At 36.8% G+C, this 21,708-nt stretch overlaps 1 protein-coding gene across 1 annotated transcript in view; it reads left to right on the forward strand.

Annotated features, from left to right (window-relative positions):
- The window catches only part of GPC5 (glypican 5), a 693,474-nt gene that overhangs the window by 503,521 nt on the left and 168,245 nt on the right, over positions 1-21,708 (forward strand). The window contains exon 5 of the mRNA XM_043993388.1: positions 18,775-18,900. Coding sequence (XP_043849323.1) covers positions 18,775-18,900 — 126 coding nt within the window. The remainder of the gene's footprint in view (positions 1-18,774; positions 18,901-21,708) is intronic.

The raw sequence follows: 21,708 nt of genomic DNA on the forward strand, positions 1-21,708 counted from the left end.
TGATGTGCATTCCTTCAATTTCCAATTCTTAGCCACCACAAAGAGATGCTATAGATATTTTTTTGTACAATGTTTTTCCTTTTTTCTTTTTCACAGTTACTATTGTTAGCTGTTTCCCTCCATCCTATTCCCTTCCCCATGATTTTTACCCTATTATCTATCTTCTTTCACCCTATCCCTCCTCAAAAGCGATTTGCTTCTGACTATCCCCTCCCCCAATCTGCCCTCCCTTCTTTCTCCCCTCCCTCCTTATCCTCTTCCCCTCCTACTTTCCTGAAGGATTAGATAGATTACACCACCCAATTGAATGTGTACGTTAATCTTTCCTTGAGCCAACTCTGATGAGATTAAAGCTTTTGAGACAATTCTGAAGAACTCGAGGTTCATTCACTGTGCTGCTCCTCCTCCATTTCTCCCCCCACTCCATAAGCCCTTTCCTATTTCTTTCATGTGGGATTTCATCTAGTTCTACCTCTCCCCTTCCTACCCCACCCTAGTACAATCCTCCCACCCTTTAATTTTACCCTAAAGATGTTATCATGGGGTAGCTAAGTGACACAGTGGGTGAAGTGACACCCTGGACCCAAGAGGACCGGAGCCCAAATCAGTCTCTAGTCATAAGACACTCACCTACTGCTCAACCCTGGGCATGTCACCAAACTCTGTGACCACCCCACAACAAAAAAAGATTTAAAAAATGCTTCACAGTTATCATCCCTTCATAATCAATTCCCCACTTTGCCCTCTAAGTTTATTCCTATCATCTGCCCTAATACTGAGAAATGTTCTTATAAGTTAGACATATCATCTTCCCATGTAGGCTTATAAGCAGTTTAACCTTTTAACACCCCTCTTAATTTATTTTTCTTGTTTACCATTTTATGCTTCTCTAGGGTCTTTCATTTAAAAGTCAAATTTTCTATTCAGTTCAGGTCTTTTCATCATGAATACCTGAAAGTCCTCATTTTCATTGAAGTCCTATTTTTTCCTCATGAAAGATTACGATCAGTTTTATTGGGTAGATGATTTTTGGTTGTAATCCCAATTCCTTTGACCTCTGGAATATCGTCTTCCATGACCTCTAATCCTTTAATGTAGAAGCTACCAGATCTTGTGCTACCCTTATTGGGGCTCCACAGTACTTGAATTGTTTCTTTCTGGTTTCTTGCAATATTTTCTCCTTGACCTGGGAGCTCTGGAATTTGGCTATAATGGTTCTGGGAGTTTTCATTTTGGGATCACTTTCAGGAGGTGATCAGTGGATTCTTTCAATTTCTATTTTACCTTCTGCTTCTAGAATAACAGTGCAATGTTCCCTGACAATTTCCTGGAAGATGACGTCTAAGCTCTTTCCTTGATCATGGTTTTCAGGTAGTACAATAATTTTAAAATGCTCTCTTCTGGATCTATTTTCCAGGTCAGCTGTTTTTCCAAGGAGATATTTCACATTGCCCTCCATTTTTTTAATTTGGATTTGCTTTATTATATCTTGATTTCTCATAAAGTTCTTTGTTTCTATTTGCTCAATCCTAATTTTTAAGCAATGATTTTCTTCAGAGAACTTTTGCACCTGCTTTTCCATTTGGCCAATTTGGCTTTTCAAGCTGTTGACTTTTTTTCATGACCCTCCTTAATCACTCTCATTTCTCTTTCCATTTTTTCCTATACCTCTCTTACTTTTCCCTCTACCTCTCTTACTTTATTTTCAAGATCCATTTTGAGTGCTTCTATGGCCTGAGACCAACTCATATTTATCTTGGAAGCTTCGGATGTAGGAGCCCTAATGTTGCTATCATCTTCTGAATGTGCACCTCGATCTTCCTTGTCACTAAAGAAATTTTCTTTGGTCTGCATCTTTCTCTGTCTGCTCATCTTGCCCATCTTTTATTTGACTTTTAACTCCTTCTTAAAGTGGGGCACTGCTTCCAGGATGTACTGGCTCAAGCTTCAGGGGGTCTAAGGTAGTATGATTTAAGGAGGGGCATGTTCTTCACTTGCCTGGCCTGTTCTCTGGTCAGTGGATAACCCCAGGCCAATTTGCTAATTAGTCAGGCAGTAAAACATTGTGTACTGGGTTCCCAGCAGTAGTGAAACATCCAAGTATTGCCTTGGTGCCGGGAGATACCCCTCAGCCCTCTTATGAGAACATGAGTTTAATTCCAGAAGACAGTGGTGCTGCAGCTGACTCAGAGGCTCCAGGGGTCTCTTTCTCTGTTGAGGCCTGCCTGGGACTGAATCTGTGTCAGTGTGACTTCAGGGTTGTGCTTCACTCCCTCCCTCCCCAGCACAACAGCCTCCTCCTGCTGACCGTCTAAGCCATCTTTGGCTTAGATCACAGCCCATTCTTTTGTGTGTTCTGCTGCTCCAGGAATTGTCCTATGACATTATTTGGAGATTTTTTTTAAGCTTCTTTATATATTTTAGATATGAGAACTTTATCTAAGAATCAGTCCTTAAATCCCCCTTCCCCTCACCCCCAGTTTTCTGTTTTTCTTCTTGTCTTGGATACATTTGTTTTATTTTTAGAAAACCTTTTAAATTTAATGTTATTGAAATTATCAATTTTATACCTCACACTGTTCTCTCTCTCTCTCCTGTTTATTTATAAATTGTTTATTTACCCATATGTCTGATAGGTAATATATTCTATTTTCTTGTAAAATCTCTATGTACATCATGCATCCATTTTGATATTATCTTGGTAAATTGATTATCTTTTCCTTTAAAAAGAATCCTGAATCCTGATCCTTGCTTAGGAAGAATGTGGCTCATAGAGACCTGAATGTTATCCATAATTCTTGCTTTGAAAGAATGATACACCATGTAGAATTGCCATTTTCCTTTCCCCAAGCTTAGCAATAACCCAGTAATCCCATTTTCTTAGATCAGTACTGCCCTTGAGAGCAAATGGACTTTATCTCCCCTTCTATTTCCTACACTCTAGCAGTATCACCATATTCTTTCAGTAGGAAGCCATTTTGATTGGTCCAAGAAATGTTTTTTCTAATAGTTAACAAAACCATTCTTATGATGCTCACAGGATATGTCCATGTATCCTCCTCTCCTAAACAACCAATCATTTCACCAAACACACATGCAATATACATATACATACATGCAACTAAAAGCAATGCTTCTTTGACAAAAAATTAAAATTAAAAAAAGGGTTTATGGATTGTAATGTGTTCACAAATTTCATCTATTAATAAGAAACAAGAGGATTCCATCTCTTATAGTTAGTTAAATTTGTTGTTGACATTAACTGAAGGCTTTAAAATAACTGAATATATGGCTGCTAATAGAGAGGCTGGAAGAGCAGTGGATTCAACACATGGCCTGAATATAAAGTTTCCAATGTGGATATTCTAGGAATACATTCTATCTCAAGTAGAAATCTTTTCTTTTCTAATTCAAAGTTCTTTATTAATATTCCTTATGAAGTCTTTTGCCCCTTCCCTTTCCTACTTGTCCTTTCTTATTTCCCAGGTTAATTCTTCTGTTGAGCTCCATGCTCTTTCATGTCCCATTGTTTTCTTTGCCTTCTCCTCTCCATTGCTTCTAACACTAGGAGAAGTGCAATCATCTATTAAAACCTCTGCTTGGCACTAACTGCTGTACTGGGCATATTCATTAACTAGGCCAGGTTCCCTGCAACTTAGAAGTTGGAAGACTTTTCCTTCCCAGCAATTGAACCGAATTCTTTAACACTGCACCTTGGGGATGTAATTGAATTTATTCCATCTCCCCTAATTTATCCTTTCCATACAACATGCTAATGATGAGCTAATTGAAAAGCTGAGTTATTGATCCTACTCCTTTAACTGAAGCTCAAGGCCAGTTCCAAGTTTCATCAAAGGTTGGAGAAGGAGGGAAAGGAAGAAGCAATATTCTTTTAACCAGTGCAAGTGAAGCTAACTCTTTTGTTTTATAGACAGAAACCAAGTTAGTGCAGCTGTAAACTGCGTTGCACTGATGTAGCTGTCTAAACCAGCCCAGGCAGAATGATTTCCCCATGGCAGATCCCTTTCCCTGCTTGGTTCCTTGAATTTAGTTGGTAAGAAGCAAGCTATTAGCAGGCTTAAATGGGTGATAATTAGCTGTACATTATTATTTCAAAGTGGTGTGGCTGTGCCAATTAAGTGGGTAATTAGGAAAACCCCAGGACAATAAATTAAGACAGAGTCTCAACACCAATGCCCCATCTGTTCTCCAGCAAGCATTCCAATTAGCCAAGCATCCTATTTAAGCATGTGCCAATTAAGGAGATTTGAATGTATGCATGAGTGGGTGGATGTGTAATAGAGAGTGTCACAAGTTTTAGGGAAAATAATTTAAAATGTTGAAGAGCTTTATAAGATTGAGAAAAAAAGGTAGAACAATTTTAGAAATATGGATTTTTTTCTATGTCAAAAAGGCCATGCAATTTAAAGCTCTTGAAGTGTTGTTTTACTGATGAAGAATAAATGGAAAGAGCATATCTTTACTGCATTTCCATTTTGTGGGACCTATATCATGATTGTCTTGACTCCACAACCTTCCAAACAGCAGAAGAGATTGCAAAATATTGTTGGGAAAAGTACTATTTGGTAAATATTTGGTGGGATTTGGGATTTAGCAATGTAGGTGAAATTGCATGGGTTAAAGAGTAGAAGTCTAAGTGGTTTATGAAGCCATCATCTATTAGAGAAAATTAATTTGTTATACGCTACATAGGGATAGGATGGTGGAAAGCTCAAAATGTCAAGTATGAACCATGCTGATGAAAAAGAAATTGTGGAAATTAATGCATTCAAAATAGTGAAAGAGTTGAAATGGTGACAGTATTACTTGATGTCATTTGGATTTACTAGGATTATCAAACCAAATGCCTGTGTATGTGTGTATTTGCAGTAGTTATTGCCAAAACACATAGGCTAATTTCTTGACTATGGAATCAACTACCAAACAGCATACCATACAAATATAATGCCCTAAATGGGGTGAAACATATATAGTGTTCTACTTGGAGTGTAGAAGGATTTGGAGTTAAAATCTTCCTCAGATACTCAGTAGATATGTCACCAAAATAAAGTCATTTAGCTTCTCTAATCATCAATTCTCTGATTTTATTTTTGTTGTGTGTCAAAATTTGTTTTTGTCTCTGTAAGGGATTACTAGTGAGGAAATCTTTCCATCAATACCTATCAACAAAGACTGAAACTTTCAGTCTTACAGCATTGCCTGGGGAGCTAAGAGATCAAATGACTTGCCAATAGGTCACGCAGCCTATGTGAAAGATTGAACTTGAACACAGATCTACCAGACCCCCAGGTCACAGTACCAGTCTATTCCCTTATAAAACTCAATAATACCTGTCGGATCTACCTCCCCAGATTTCTATGAATCTCAAAGGAAATTTTGAAAAACTCTTAATGAAGTACTATATAAATTTCATTTATTGTTATGGATATTATCACTTAAAGCAAGAAGGAAATTCCTTTAAATCCAAATGTACCTATATAAATGCATTTATATATCATACATACAGGTAAATATTAATTAGCATTGATTTATTGAGTTTAAAATTAGTTGAAGGAAGTCCTCATATTTCAGGAATATTACTAATTTTAAAGAATTAAAATGAATATATCATTTGTAGGCCTAGACAAGATAATATGAAAGCAGTTTTCTAAAAACAAAACAAAATCAATGACAAAACAAAAATCAATACTTTGCAGATATGCCATTATTTTTTTATTATCCATGGATTTAGTCTACTGAAGTGAATGTCGTATTCTAATTTGGAGCAACACCTAATATGGACTGATAATGACAGGATCTTTCTGCTGTGATTTGAATATTATTTTAAGACCCCCCCCCAAAAAAAAAAAATTTGGTTGGGCAGGGAGTTGATCTTAGGTGAGGTGACAGATAAAGAAGTAGGAATTTCACAATACATGAATACATGAGCTAGAATAAAAGGTTACAGGAATAAGAACAGGACAAACCTTAAAACAGAAACCAAGTAGAGAAACAGGAACCAGAGGGTCACAAATACTAGTGGAAAAAGCAAGGTGTTTTAAGCTAATGTCTAAGAACCTTAGATCTGTAGGAACCAAAGCAACATGGGTGGTCAAAAGTCCCAATAACCAGTTAGGGATTAGGAGATCTGGAATGAAAATGGGGTAAAGCCAGCGAGCGAACAGATGTGAAATACCAATTACAAGACTGCTTTGATAAGTTGATAATGAGGCATCAGTCCAGCAGTTTTTATGTGCTTCCTGAGAAGTCAGGAACCAATTCCCAAGTGTGGCTAACATGGAACTTGCAGGTGGAGACAGATGAAATGCCCACCTGGGATAGGGAGCAAGGATGAAAAAAGAAAAACATGTCCTGAGAGTAGTAAAATGCAACACAACTAAACAAAACGTTTTCTCTTCCCACCTTCCCCATTTTGCTATAACCTTGGGGAGGAACTAAGAATATTCAGACTATGTTCTCATTAGCATTTCAATAACTCAAACTAATCTCATAGCAGATATGTTGTTCTTCAGCATAAAGAACATCCTTTTTCATTATTTTATGATATTGCATTTCGTTAGTGTTGCCTGATTGAAATTAGAGAAGTAGTCTCATATTGTTATTCAAATAATCATAATAGTTCATGCTTTTATAGAACTTTAAGCTACTGTACTTGTATCTACTAATTATTAAAGACCTAGGAGAAAGCCTTTTCTTGGATCCTGTATTAAGGATTTATAGAATGACATGGATAGGAGTTGTTCATTACATAATGACATGGAGAATTTTATTTCTATAATAGTATAAAAAGTACCTCTGGTACTCTCATCAAAGATGCATTAAAGCATTAAAATAGTAAGGTTTGCAAAATACTTAAAATAATCCTGATAAGAAGGTAGCATATTATTATTCTTTTTTAAAATTTATTTTTATTTTTGAGGCAATTGGGGTAAAGTGACTTGCCCAGGGTCACACAGCTAGTAAGCGTCAGGTGCCTGAGGTCAGATTTGAACTCAGGTCCTCCTGACTCCAGGGTTGGTGCTCTATCCATTGCACCACTTAGCTGCCCCACATATTCTTATTCTTATTTAATTTATGGAGAAACAAAGGGATAGAGTGATTGAATAGCCCATAGTAAAAAAAAACTAGTAAATATTGGAGTTGGTACTTGGATCCAAGTCCAGCATTTACACCATTTAAGCTTAAAAGCTTTGGTTTTTGTATCCCTGGTGCCTATTTAGTGATGGGAACAAAATAGCAGTTTAATAAATGATTGTTTATTGAATGTTCTTATGCTCTTTCATAACAAACTAGCAACCTACTGCTATAGAAATAATGAATTCTTCCACAAGAAATATCCAGGCCCCATTGAGCTTTCTTCTACCAACCAAGATCTGCTAGAGTCTTGCCCCATTCTATAAGTCATGTAGGGTATTGGGATTAATCTAAAAAGGCCCAAAGAAAAAGAAATGTTATAAAACCCCAAAATATAATCAACAAGCCAAAGTAAATGATTTAAAAAAATGTTCTGACCCATTAATTATACATTATTAATGCTATCTCTGGTACCCTTCCCAGAGCTAATGCCTGTATAAATGTATGGATGTTTGTATGTATTTGAAAATAAAACAAATGAGGGACAGAATAGTGAATACGTCCTCCCCCAAAATGGTGGCTATTGCATCTGTATGCTAGGTGGTAATTTGGTGCATCATGAATCACATTTATTCATTTTTTTTGCAATTAGTTTTTTTGTGCCTGTGGAGCATCAATTCCCAGACTAATTTGGCCACTTAACACTTAGGGGCTTGAAATCTATTTTAAAAATTCATGAAAACCGGTATGGGGGCATGGAATATCCCCAGGATAAATAGGAATATGGGAAATTTTGGAGGAAAATAGAGAAAATTGTCTAATTTCATAGCCCTTTTCCCATATACAAGTAGTTAAGTACTTTGATGCTTAGACAGGTTTATATTGAATCTTTTTAAGGGCAAAATATCACTGCCTGAAGTTTTCTCTTCTGTCTATATCACAGGAAAAACCAGGATTTCTCAGAATATAGATTTAGACACATTGCTTTAGATTTTCTGCATTTGTATGCCACAGGGTGATTCTGTGATGAGATTTTGCACAGAATGGCTTCTTTAGTAATGAAGTCATATTGTCTACTTGCACATGTCTCACCTATTGCTTTCAGTTCCACATTTATCTAGGGATGAAGGTGGAATATTGTTAAAGCTGAGAAACTACAGTTAATGTAACTATTCTCACGTTCTCCAGTAAACAAGTGAATAATAGTAATAATTAATAATTATAATGAAAAGGAAGGGAATAAGTATTTATAAATATTTATTTCCTTCCCTTATTTATATACTGCCTGTCCTATGCCAGGCTCTATGCTAAGCACTTTTTATCTTCACAACAACTCTTGGAGGTAGGTGTTATTATTATCCCCTTGTTATAGTTGAGGAAACTGAGATAAACACTGTTAAAGTGACTTGTCCAAGGTTACACAGCTAATAAGTGTCTGAGGCCATATTTGAACTCAGGTCTTCCTCTCTCCAGACTTGGTATCTTATTCACTGCACTAGCTAGCTGCCTCCGCCTGAATCTAGAACCTGGATAGATGTTTTGAGATAGAATGAAAAGGTTGATACCCAGTAATGTACTTCTTTTGATTCTCATGTAGAGAGATTAGGCTTCTATTTTTGAACCTAAAAATGATAGAGGGTTCTGAAGAGAATTATATGATACTACAATTTGTGGGCTTGAAAATGTCATAATTATATGCCTCAGCTCCACTTATTAGCCTAAGATAAAGGATGAAATTGGAAATTATTAAAAGATCATGTCTCACCAATACAATCAATCACTATGTGAAGATTTAATTTTTGCGACTGGAATTGCTGAGTAAAAGTCTACATTTTTACAGTTTTGGGACATGTGCCATAGAACATATTTGAGTCTTATGTTTGGGAGATGTCTTAGAAAATATGTTGAGGAATATTTTATGTGGACTTTTCAATGAGAAATGAGACTTTCCAACATAGCTCTTGATTTAATTAAAATTGACATTTACAATGGCCTAAAGTAAGTGAACCCCTAGCCAAATAGACTAAACCTACATAGTACATAATTTAAAAGTGTTATTCTTAATATCCTTGCTATGCAAAACATAAGGTAGAGAGTCTTTGCCTATAGATCAGTAAAATATAGGAATATACACATCCATGTATATGTATAGTGTATGTATATGTTTGTATTCCATAGACATATAAATGAACACATATAAGTATGTGTTCCATGGTATCTGCAGATAAGTTCATATATATCAAGCAGTACTTAAAGTATTGAACACTAGAACTCTCATTTGTCTACATTCAAGAAGATTAAGTACAGAATCTGAAAAAGTAATCCATCCTCCAAAACCATCCCTCCTAGGTGAATACTAGTAGGAAGTCAAGATATAAAAAGGTTCCATTTACCTCAAAATATTTATAGCAGCATATTTTTGTAGAACAAATAACTGGAAGCAAATTAAATATCCATTTAATTAGGGAAAGACTAATCAAATTTTGGTACATGATATAATATCTTATTGTGCCTTAAGAAATGATGAGTATGAAGAATTCAGGGAATCATGGGAAGACATAGGATTCAATACAGGGTGAAAGAAAGAGAAATGGGAAAATAATGCATAATGACTAAATAAATATAAATGCAAAGAAAAAAATGACATTTAATGTTTTGCAGTACTCTGTCCATTTGATTGTGAGTTCCTTCTCCCCCACCCCGATCTCCAGCTTAGCATAGTGCCTGGAAAATGGTCAGTGTTTACTAAATATATGTCAACTTACTGACTTGTAATTATAATGATGATCCTTGACCATAGATAAGAAATTATGTCCCTATTCATTGCATGGATAGGGGAATATATAGGTGAAACATTTCATATAGTCTCAAAGATGATTACTGCTGAGTTGCTTTTCCTCCCTGTGTGTGTGTGTGCGCGCGCGCATGCGTTTCTTGTTATAAAGAACGGCTTGCTAGACAGAAGAAAAGTAATGGAGACATTAAAAAATGACGATAATATAAAAACAAAGTATGTTAATATATTGTTTAAAAACCTATAATGCCATCATGATAGATCATGCCATTCAATGCCCATTAAAAGAATGCACAAGTAATATCAAAGCAGTGGTCAAGCAGAGGAGAACCATGGTTATTCACAAGAATGTTAATCCCTGGAGTTGTAGTACATTAACAGTTATTCAATGGTAAGATGCCAGTATTTGCAATAGTGCTTATGTATGGGTTTTAGTAAAATGGAAACCTACTCTAGTTGTGGTATATCAATTAGTAAAGATAATTTCCACAATATTTTCTCACAGGGCTCTAGGCCAAAGTTGTTTCAATCACAAGTCATTATTCAAGATTGTAAAGTATATCTAGTTTATATTGTTTGAGATGTATTGTAGATTTGCTGGGTAGCTTTTTCATAAGGTAGCTTTCTCTCAGTGTCATTGGAGTGAGGCAAAACAAACACAAAAATATAATGAAAAATGCTAGATTTCAGATTAGAGGATCTGGGTTTGAACTTTGACTCTTCTGTATACTACATGGATAAACACCTGGACAAAATCACTTAATCTCTGTGGGTCTCAGTTACCTCAACTATAAAATTAAGGGGACTGGAGTAGAGAATTTCTGAGGTACTTTTCAGCTCCAAATCAATGATATATGAAAAGCCTTTCAGCAAGGAGCTAGGTCAAAACACTAAGGATAATTGTCCAAGGAATTCATACTGTTAGAATGGAATTGACTAGAGGAAGTTAACAAATTCCCCAGGTTGTTCTCTGAGGAACTGGAAGGTTACAGGGTGAGCCCAGTGTCATATTTGGATATAGCTATTGCCCCAATTCACATGAAAGTCAGAAATGTGCTTAAAGCTCCACAGGAGAAAAATGAATTCTCCAGTAAACAAGTTCACCCTGGAAGCTGACCAGGCCATACTTATATGCCTTACATCTGGAAATTATTCCCATGAAAGCACTAGCTAGAAGCTATATTGGGTGGCCTGGAATTGATTCTGAAATTATAAAGACTATAAGAGTGTAACACATGCCAGACGGCTCAGCCTGACTCAATAAGGCATCTATATTTCTGTGGGAAGTAAGGAAGAATGTGTGGCCAAGAATCTCCCCTAATTTTGTAGGATCATTCTAGGTGTGATATTTCTGGATTGTAGTAGACATCTTTCTCTATTTGTCATGAAGGTTTCCTGGTTCCATCTTAAATCAGTGTAGAAATAATTCTGCCCAATGAATGCATTGAATGCATTGTTGCTCTACTATCCAAGCACTATTGTTTTGCTTATATATCTACTTCAGTTGAGTTTCAGAACTTTGAAGATAGAAATCTTATCTCAATTTTCATTATTGTACTTCATAACTCTCAAAGGAAAGGTCAGATGAAATGATGGTAGAGACGATTAAAGGTACAGTGAAGCAGATTATTAAAGACATTCCAACAAAAATTTTTAATTTCTTTTTTTGCCTCTGGCTATTCCATTGTATCTTCAACAACAGTAATCGGTTCTGTTAAATCACCTAGTGGGTGATGCCTCAACTCTGCTTTCACTCAGACTTTATTGAGGACTCATCATACCAATGAGAATGAAGTTGTAATATTGCTGTACAAGAATTCTACATTTGTGTATTTGTGTAACCATACCACAAGAGTTACATTGTTGCTAAGAATTATGGGAATGGACTAAATTCCAAAAAAAAGAGTTCTTGCTATTTGTCTTACTGAAGTTCTAGTGAGGTTCTAGATTACAGATTGGAGGTTTAGGAAGTTCCTGGGAAATTGGCTGTCAGTGGATATTCAAACCCTGGGGGATTGGGGGGGGGGGGTTGGGCTATTACTGCTGGATTTACCAAAACAGGGTGATTGGGGATTTGGGCCTCGCTGGAGGCCTCTCCCTTTGGTAGAGCAGGGAGATTACTGAGGTCCTTACACTATTGTATTTGAAATAATAGTGTCTATGTTATTTAAGGCCCTGGTTTCAGATGGACCAGTGTAGCATCATTATATTAATCCACTGGTAAAAAATACATGCATACCAGAGTAATTTGACAACAGCAGAACTAGTTAAAACATTTAGGGTTGATTTTGGGGGGTTCTACTTCCTAAGGATTCTCCAATGGTAGAATAAATAGAGTAGTCATTCTTTGCCTACCTATAAAGCAGGGGCTTAGACTAAATGCTCTCTTATTTCCCCTTTCAGTTCTCTCATTTTTTGAGTCCAGTCATCTTGACCCACCCAAATTGCTGAAGTGGATTAACTTGTCAGTTAAGATTTAACCTCAAATAGGGGCTGTTTCCTCCACCCTGGATAAAAGCTTATTGAGTAATAGGCAGCAGATTGTTAAGTGTATACGAGGGGAGCTTTGTAGTGGAGGAACGAGTCGATTTTTGTTTCTTTGACTGCTTAATGGTTTTTTCCTTTAGAGTTTCCATAGTTGTATGATTCCTTTCAGTTTCAAAAATGTTAGTTTTACATAGAATATTTCTCTGGTTCAGTCCTGGTGAAGGCTTGCTTTTCTCTTGACTGCTACTTCTCTTGACTATTATTTAGACCAAGGCAACAGAAGCTATCAGTATCATAGACACACAAAAACACTACTTGAAAGAATGAATAATGGAACTCCTTGGCTTATGTCCTATTCCATATAACTTATGAGCATTACATTGCCTTTGCCTCACTCCCCTCACTAGTGTTCTGCCCACAATTTTCTGTTCATAAATTAATAGAACATTCCACTAGGCTAATGGAACTGAGACTAACGGACATGAATTCTTATGAAAATCCACCAAAAAGGCATGAGGAGAAGAGGCAGAGTATATGAAGTTTCTTTCAAGCCTAGTGCCTCTTTTTCTTTATGCCCACACCAATTTCACTTAGTCCTTGGACTCTTGGTGCGGGGCTTATTGTCATGACTGCAAAGAAGTCTGTGGTTAAAGCCCTTATTTATGAGAGATCATAAACAAGGCTTTTAGAGGTGTATTTTTCAAGATCGCTCTAACAGTCCTGAGCAGAGCTGTTTTGGAAAGAGAGATTTAGATGACCCTTTTTAAAATGATGATACTTTCTGTAAAAATGCTTCTTCACGGTGCTTTTAGCTATCTTTGGGGGTGTGGGGTCATTGAAACTGAGAATCAGAGACATGCACATATGCTTTAATAGAGCTAACTACAATCTGCGGGCATAGGAGTAAATCACCCTGCTAGAGAGATAAGCACATGGCCTGAGTGCTGTTCAGCAAAACAGGCCACACCAGGGGGCACTGGGACAATGGAAGCCAATTTCTACAGGTCTTTTCCGTTTTCTCCCTAACACTACTCCTTCCTATACCTCTGGCGCATTAATGGGAAAGCAAAGTAAATCCCTTAATGAGGGGGAAAACATGTCATGTGAATGTGCCCTGAGAGGACTTCCTGTGGGGAGTACAAAACCTGGAGTCACTTATCCAAGAAAAGCCTTCCTGAGGAGCTCCACATTGATACTTTGGTCCTAAGTACTAATGAAGGCTGAGTTCAGAGTGGGTTCAGACAGCAGGGTTTTTGTTTTTGCTAATGTGGGTCAAAGAATTCCTGTTTCCATTTGCAATCAGACATAAATGTTATCCAAAGTCTACAAAGTGCAAATAGACTCATTTTTAAATATATAACGATCTTGATTTGGCATCCTTCTGTATCACAGATGAGCACAGTATCCCACGTTTCATTTTCTAGTACAGAGAAATAATGGTCCATGAGCTAACTCTAAGATTTTTTTTCCTTCCCCCTCTTCTTTCTTTTTTTCCTTCTTCCTCTTCTCTGTTCCTGTTCTCTCTTATCTTTCTCCTTACCAGACAAATCCAACTCTAAATATTTAATAATATTCAAGGATACCTTAATGATAAAAATTACTGACCTGGGAGCTCAAATCACCAGTTCACCAGTACCATTGTTTTTCTGCTCTGAAGAATCACCTATATTCCCCCCAACTTTTGGTCAAAATGAATAGTTTTAGTGGAGAAAAAGTTAAAAGATTAAATAAACTTACAAAATAGATATAGAAGACATGGTTCCTGTCTAGCAACATATAATTACATATTTCCTCTGCTGGAAAAGAAACTGACATTTTAAATGTTTTCTGTTTGACAGCTGTGGTCAGACATCTCTACAGGCTTGAGGCTGCTCATTAGTGCCACATTAACCTTAACTTTGCCTCAGGCCATTAACTAGCAAACTGCACAATTTGACCTTTGTTCTTCTGAGTTTGTCAAACAGAGTGCTAGGCACTGCATTTAATTTGGGTTCTGTATTACATGTGTACTTACTGGTTTGGGGTGGGAGGGGAGGAATCAATACCAATCATTAAACAAAAGAAATGTGTTGTCTAAAACCTAGAGAGATTCTTTCTATGGAATGGGGATGGGGGTAGTGAGACTCTTCTGAATTTCCAGAAAACCGGCTTTGATTAAATTAGAGATATTCTTCACAAAATAATCTCTGTGAAGATTGACAAATGTTTTGAACTTTTAAACACAATCCTAAGGCCTAAAATGAGTATCTTTTGAATTCATCTATATGCTCAGCCAGATAGAATTCAGTAGTGGTTATACTTCAATCAGTAAGTCAGTAAAGATTTATGGGGGTAGCTAAGTGCCACAGTGGATAAAGCACCGGTTCTAGATTCAGGAGGACCTGAGTTCAAATCCAGCCTCTGACACTTGATACTTACTAGCTGTGTGACCCTGGGCAAGTCACTTAAACCTCATAGCCCTACCCCTCCCCCCAAAAAAAGATTTAGTAAGCATCTGCTATATGCCATACATTGTGCTAAGTGCATATGACAGTGAGAACCTTTTGATTGCTAAATTCTCTCTCATGGTAGCCTATTCCTCATTTGTTCACCAGGCATTTATTAAGTATCTTCTATGTAGTCTAGACTGTATGGTGTAGTGGATAGAGAGTTGGCTTTCAAGTCTAAAAGACCTAGGTTAAAATCTTACTCTGACACATACTAGCTACGCAAGTCACTTAACTACCCAGTTTCTCAGGACCAAGGAGGCAACAAGGTACAGTAAAAGGGCATTAAATTGGGAATTGTGAGACCTAAGTTGAAAAATCTACCTCTGCCCCCCACCCATGTGACATTGGGCAAGTCACTTAAAGTCCTGAGCTTTGGTCTCTACATTTGTAAAATTAGGTGGTTCTCCTTCCTTTCTCCAGATCTATTGTCTATGGGCCTATTATTACTGATAAATTTTCAATCTTCATCTGTGAAGGGGGGTTTCCACATTGATGAAATCATAGATACTCTCTTCTCTCCACCCCCCACCCATACCACCACAATCAAATGAATAAACAAATAAACATAGGTAGTTTGGTGGTACAGTGGGTCTAGAGTGCTGTGCTCATCAAAAACATGAGTTCAAATCCTGCCTCAGAGACTTACTAGCTGTGACCTTGTACAAATCACTTAAACCTGATCTGCCTCAATTAAATGAACTGTAAAAATGGAAATAATAGCACCTGTCTCTCAAGATTGTTGTGAAAATCAAATGAGATAATATTTGTAAAGTACTTAGCACAGTTTCCAGGACATAGTAGGAGCTATATAAACACTAGTTGCTATTGTTATTATCAAAGAAGTTGGACTTAAGTACTGGGAGAAACTTTAAAAAATGATTCATTATAGTCCTCCTTCCCCGCTTCGCTAATTTTAACTGGGTTGTCATTCTGTGGCAGACAGAACCAGAAACATGCATTGAAAAGTGTGCCTTCTTATCTGGTTATCACATATTTTCAGCAGTGGACAGTTCTTTTTCACTCTACCTACCTAATGTACAACGGAAATGATAAAGTGATCACTATGCAGGTCCACGTATCTCCTTTGCTTTCAGTGAGCTCCAGGGAAACAAGGACTGACAACTTGTGCATGAGCAGTTTTGCTGCTGTCTACTTCTTTCACACTCTTCATGCATAGAATGTAGTCCTGTTAAGTAACCAGGGATACATATCTGCCCCATCCCCAACCCTGATATACATAACATACACACATTACTTTCCCTGAGGATATTTTCTGGAATTAGAAACTGACTGGATTTAGAGGAACCTAAATGTAGCTCATGGAAGGCAAAACCAATATATGTAGGCTGTTTGTTATAAGACCTATCTCAAGAGGTGGACTTAATTCTTTTGATATTCAAATATGATGACACCTAAGTTCCAGTCTCAATTTGGATTCAAACTAGCTGTGACTTTAGGCAAGCTATTTGACTTGTATAGATCAATTTCCTTAGATATAAAATGGGACAAATAAACCCTGCTTTTATAGGTAGCTGAAGATTGATCAATCAAAAAACATTTTTTTAAGTGCCTACTATGCACCAGGATTGGTGCTAAGTACTGAGGATACCAAAAAAAAAAAAAATCCAAACAAATGTATACAAAACAAGCTATATACAGGGATTGTAGTAGTGGAGACAAAGGAGAAATAGTGTTTGAGACATGGGATCAGCCAGAGAAAATGCCTGGAGCATAGAGGTGGAGTGTCTTGTTTATGGAACAGCCAGAGGGTTGGTGTCTTTGGATCAGAGTAAGTATGGGGAGTAAGATGTAAAAAGACTAAAAAGGTAGGAGGAGAGTAGGTTATAGAGGGCTCTTACTTTTAGACTAGCTTCCTTCAAGACTCAAGTCACAATTATATAGGAGGCAAAAAGGGGTTAACAGAAAAACCCAAGATCCAAGCTCTAATTCAGATATTAGCTTTAAAAGGGATTCAGACCCCCAGTTAATGGATAACTTCTTCATTAATATAAATCAGGACCTAACTTCTTGAGTATCCACAGTAATCAGTACCCATAATGGGAACATAAAGAGGTAGATCATATAACAATGATAAAATGACAGCCTATAGAAATTTAGACTAGAACTAAATGATAAATGCAGATGTTTGGAAACTAATCATGGGAACCAGAAAGAGACATGCACAGAAAGGGCCAAGTTTGTCTCCAGATTCACCTTATAATGTGTAAACCCCCAAAACACACCTCCTCTGAAAATGGTACCTGCCTCGGGGGTGGGCTTAGGACCCCAGGAACTACAAATTAGGACGGGCCCTCCCCTGTAACTCTCTCAGGTAGAGATTATTATAATGAGACTGATAATCAATTTATCCATACTATAAATATAACTATTATTCTTCCCTTATTTGAGAGATACCTTTCCACTTTTCTGCATCTCTCCCTGTGGTCACTCACAGTATTGCAATAAAACTTGGGAAACTGAGTCACTGAGTCTTGTAATTCTTTTGGGATGACTCACGATCAATTTGACCCTAATTCCATCCCACATCATTCCCTAATTCCATCCCACATCAACATGATCCTAAATAAATATTTTCTTGGTCTCATACATTTATTGCCAAATAATATTTAGTTGTTGCAAGTTCTTATCTATGCATAGATATAGACCTATTTATTTTTGGATAGTCACCAGAGAGCAATTAACCAGATCTAGCATTATATATGTGTTAAAAAAAGTACTTATTAACGAGAATCTCATTGTACACAGTAGTGTGCAAATAACTGTACTGATGCCATTTTGATGATCCAGTCACTCCCCTAAGAGTGTACATATTTACATGACCCAAATAATATTTTTAATTTTCCTGAATCATTGCATAGAAAACAGAATCTGTGTCTGCATGTACAAACAAGTTAGTCCATTTTGACTAAATTGGCCAATTACTGACGTTAGCAATCAGGTAGACATTTAATTAATTTAATCAGAAAGGAGAACTGGTTTGCATTTGTTGACAGTCTAATTATTTTTTTTTCACTCTTCATGAAGGTTCTTCTTAGGTTCATATTATAGAAAGGAAAATTGGATGTGTGTGTCTTGAGAGAGAGCTCAGTTAAGAATACCTAGGTATAGGGGCAGCTAGGTGGCGTGGTAGATAGAGCACTGGCCCTGGAGTCAGGAGTACCTGAGTTCAAATCTGGCCTCAGACACTTAACACTTACTAGCTGTGTGACCCTGGGCAAGTCACTTAACCCCAACTGCCTCACTAAAAAAACAAACAAACATACAAACAAACAAAAAAAAAACCAAAAGAATACCTAGGTATGGGGGCAGCTAGGTGGCACAGTTGATAAAGCACAGGCCCTGGATTCAGGACACCTGAGTTCAAATTCGGGCTCCAGACGCTTGACACTTCCTAGCTGTGTGACCCTGGGCAAGTTACTTAACCCTCATTGCCCTGCAGGAAAAAGGAATGCCTAGGTACCCCCAGATGTCTGAATTGTGATAGGTCCTTCTCTGTGGAAGGTCTAGGGCATCAGCATTGCTTCTGATACCTCAATAAATGAAGGGTATTTTGACAAAAACGTAATGACATTCAAGAATCCAAATGATCCCTAAAGAGATGTCATTTAGGTCTAGAGAAATTTAAAGTCTCTCTTTACACAGTGAAAAAGTTCATTGTGCTGAAACATAAGAATGAATTTAAACTTACAGCACTGAAGGGAAAAAGAAATAGGACAGCTACATTTGTTGAGAAAGAATATTGAAAATCTGTTCAATAAGCAGAAGCATGATTAGATGAAGCCACAATAAAGAGAAATTCTAGGTAATGTATATAACAATGAGCGGCATTTTTATGGGCCATTATTATAGATTTTTGGTGTTAATTGTTTTCTTTGTTTCTCTGTTCAGAGAATTTATCAACAGCCTGCGTCTATACAAGACTTTTTATGGTGGCCTGGCTGATCAGCTTTGTGTTAATGAATTAGCAGCTGCTGATGGACTGCCCTGCTGGAATGGAGGAGATGTGGTCAAAAGGTAGTTTTTTCTTCCTTTGGTCTGTTTGATGCTAATAGCCATTTATTTCCTCTTTGCTCTTTGGTTCCTGACCTTTTATTTTCTGGCTTCAAGTCGTGTGTGTGTGTGTGTGTGTGTGTGTGTGTGTGTGTGTGTGTGTGTGTGTGTGTGTGAGAGAGAGAGAGAGAGAGAGAGAGAGAGAGAGAGAGAGAGAGAGAGAGAGGATGCAGCATTAAAAAGTGTCAGTTAAAAGAGTCATAACCCTTTACTTTCCCAAAGTGAATTAAATAGTATAATAAATTTAAAAAACAACATTTTTAAAGGTTGTCAGGCAATTAGCATTTATTGTCTATGATATTCTAAGTACTGCACAAAGAAAGGTGATACAACAAAAGTGAGAAAACATGCCAACAGCCATGTACAAACAAGAACTCCTTATATATACATATATACACATACACACACACATATATATTTGTGTATATGTCTATATACTATATATAGTTGTATATACATATATTTATACAATATGTTTATAAATAATATGTGTGCATATACACAATATAGAATGTATAGATTAATGTGTGTACATATATATACACAAGATATGTATGTATCCAATATATCCAATAGATACAATACACTTGTATGTATACATTTGTGTGTACACAATTTGTTTATGTATATAAACAATTAGATTAGAGGTAGTCTCAGAGGAAAGGTAGAATAAGGGAGACTGGGGAAGAGGCTTCTTATAGAAGATAGGACTTTAGCTGCAATTTGAAGAAAGTCAGAGAAACCAGCATGTAGAGATGAAGAAGGAGATAGCTCTAGGCATGAGGGATAGCCAGTGAAAACCATCAGTTAAGAGCAGAGTGTTGTGTGTGAGGAATAGCAAAGAGGCTAGTGCCAAGTGGTTTCGAAATATTTAGAGGGGAATAACAAGTAAAAAAAAAAACTGGAAAGCTAGGAGGGAAAAGGCTAAGAAGTTCTAAAAAGCTAAACAGGATTTTATATTTGATATAAGAAGTAATAAGGAGCAGCTGGAGTTTATTGACTATTGGAATAATATAATGTAACCTATGCTTTAGGTAGATCAATTCGACATATGAATAGAGGATGGATTAGATTAGACAGGGAGACTTGAAGTAGGCAGGCCAACCATCAGGTGCTTGCAATAGTCCAGGCATGAGGTGATGAAGAGTCTTTGCACCTGGGTTTTTGCTGTGTCAGAAGAAGGGGGGCATTTATGAGAGGTTTTATCAAGGTAAAAATGATAAGACTTGACAACTGATTGAATATGGTCATAGAAGCTTTTTAGACAACTTGTCCTTTTTCCTAACCATGCTTTATCTAGCCCATTCTTCTACCTGGTCCTCTGATTCTTATACAACCCTTGAATCCCTTAATTTCTGTATTGTCTTGGTATTTTAAGACTGTCTTTGAATGAATAAAAGAATGAAAACAACGACTCACTGTTTAGTATATCAGAAACTGTACTTTTTATATGCATGTTTGTATATATGCATGCCAAAGTATGACTTGTGTGTCTATTATAGGCATTTGGAGGTCTAGATCTGTGTTAATTAATGTGTGTAATCTTGAATAATTTGTTTACCCTCTCCCATTCTCAGTTTTCTTATATATAGCATTAAGGAGAGGTTGAAAGGAAGGAAGAAAAACACACACATGTATTTGTTAAATAGTATCCCATTTGATCCTCACAAAAACTCTTTGAGGTAAGTTCTATTGTTATACCCATCTGGCAGTTGAGGCAGACAGAAGTTAAGTTATTTGCCCCAGGTAACATGGTTTACAAGTGTCAGAGGCTAGATTTTAACTCAGATCTTCCTGACTCCAGGCTTAGAGCTCTGTTCACTGTACCACCTAGCTTACCTTTCAATTCTCTTTCTTCTAGAAACCTATAATGCTGTGGCTCCCCAACTCTTTTTCCAATGTTCTTTTTTCACACAGTGGTGACACTCTAAATAGCAAAATTCATGCATGATGTTTTTATGCAATCATAGAATGAAGTATAAACAACAACAGCAGCTTATACAGTACCTTGAACCTCATTGTGACCACTGTCTGAGAATATAAATTGAAGAATAGTTGCTTATCTATGAGAGGGACTTTTCTCATTGAGAGTTCCTTATACCAGGGAAATCCCAGGTCCCAGATAAAAAATCCTAACAAAAATATTTTTCCCATCATGCTTCCATATACAATATTATCTTATTTCATCTCCAATAAATATTTTGTTGCTCATATTCAAAATAGTCATAGAGGTCTGCTATTGGCATTTTTTAACATGCCAATAAGGAAACTGAGACTTGGAAAAGTTGTGGCTTTTTCAATGAATGATATGTAATATAAAATAACACAGTAGTGTAACATACCATAATGTAATATATCACAATTACCTCATCTCCACCCCCTACCCCCTGCCACCACCACCACCACCACCACTACCACAATAATGATTTAGCATTTCAGAAGCTGTTTCTATGACTCTGGGACCAGCATCTATCATTTACTACTAGCACTACTAGGCAAATGGTTGCACATATATGTTTGATCCATTGTTTCTCCTAGAGTTTCTCTGCTTTATGTGATTCTTGTTCATCTGTCCACATCTTGTATCTATTTAATATATTTTTATGAAACTATCTCCATTTAAATTCTGCACATCTCTTCTATAGTGTTATAAAGCTTCCACAGCCTAATGTCTTCTTCATTTTTTATTCTGCCATCTGGGCATTTGGTAAGAATTTTAAATAATATCATTGTTTTTTTGGTGAGGCAATTGGGGTTAAGTGACTTGCCTAG

This window comes from Dromiciops gliroides, chromosome 3 (genome assembly GCF_019393635.1).
Source record: "Dromiciops gliroides isolate mDroGli1 chromosome 3, mDroGli1.pri, whole genome shotgun sequence".
In the NCBI taxonomy this organism is placed as follows: domain Eukaryota; kingdom Metazoa; phylum Chordata; class Mammalia; order Microbiotheria; family Microbiotheriidae; genus Dromiciops; species Dromiciops gliroides.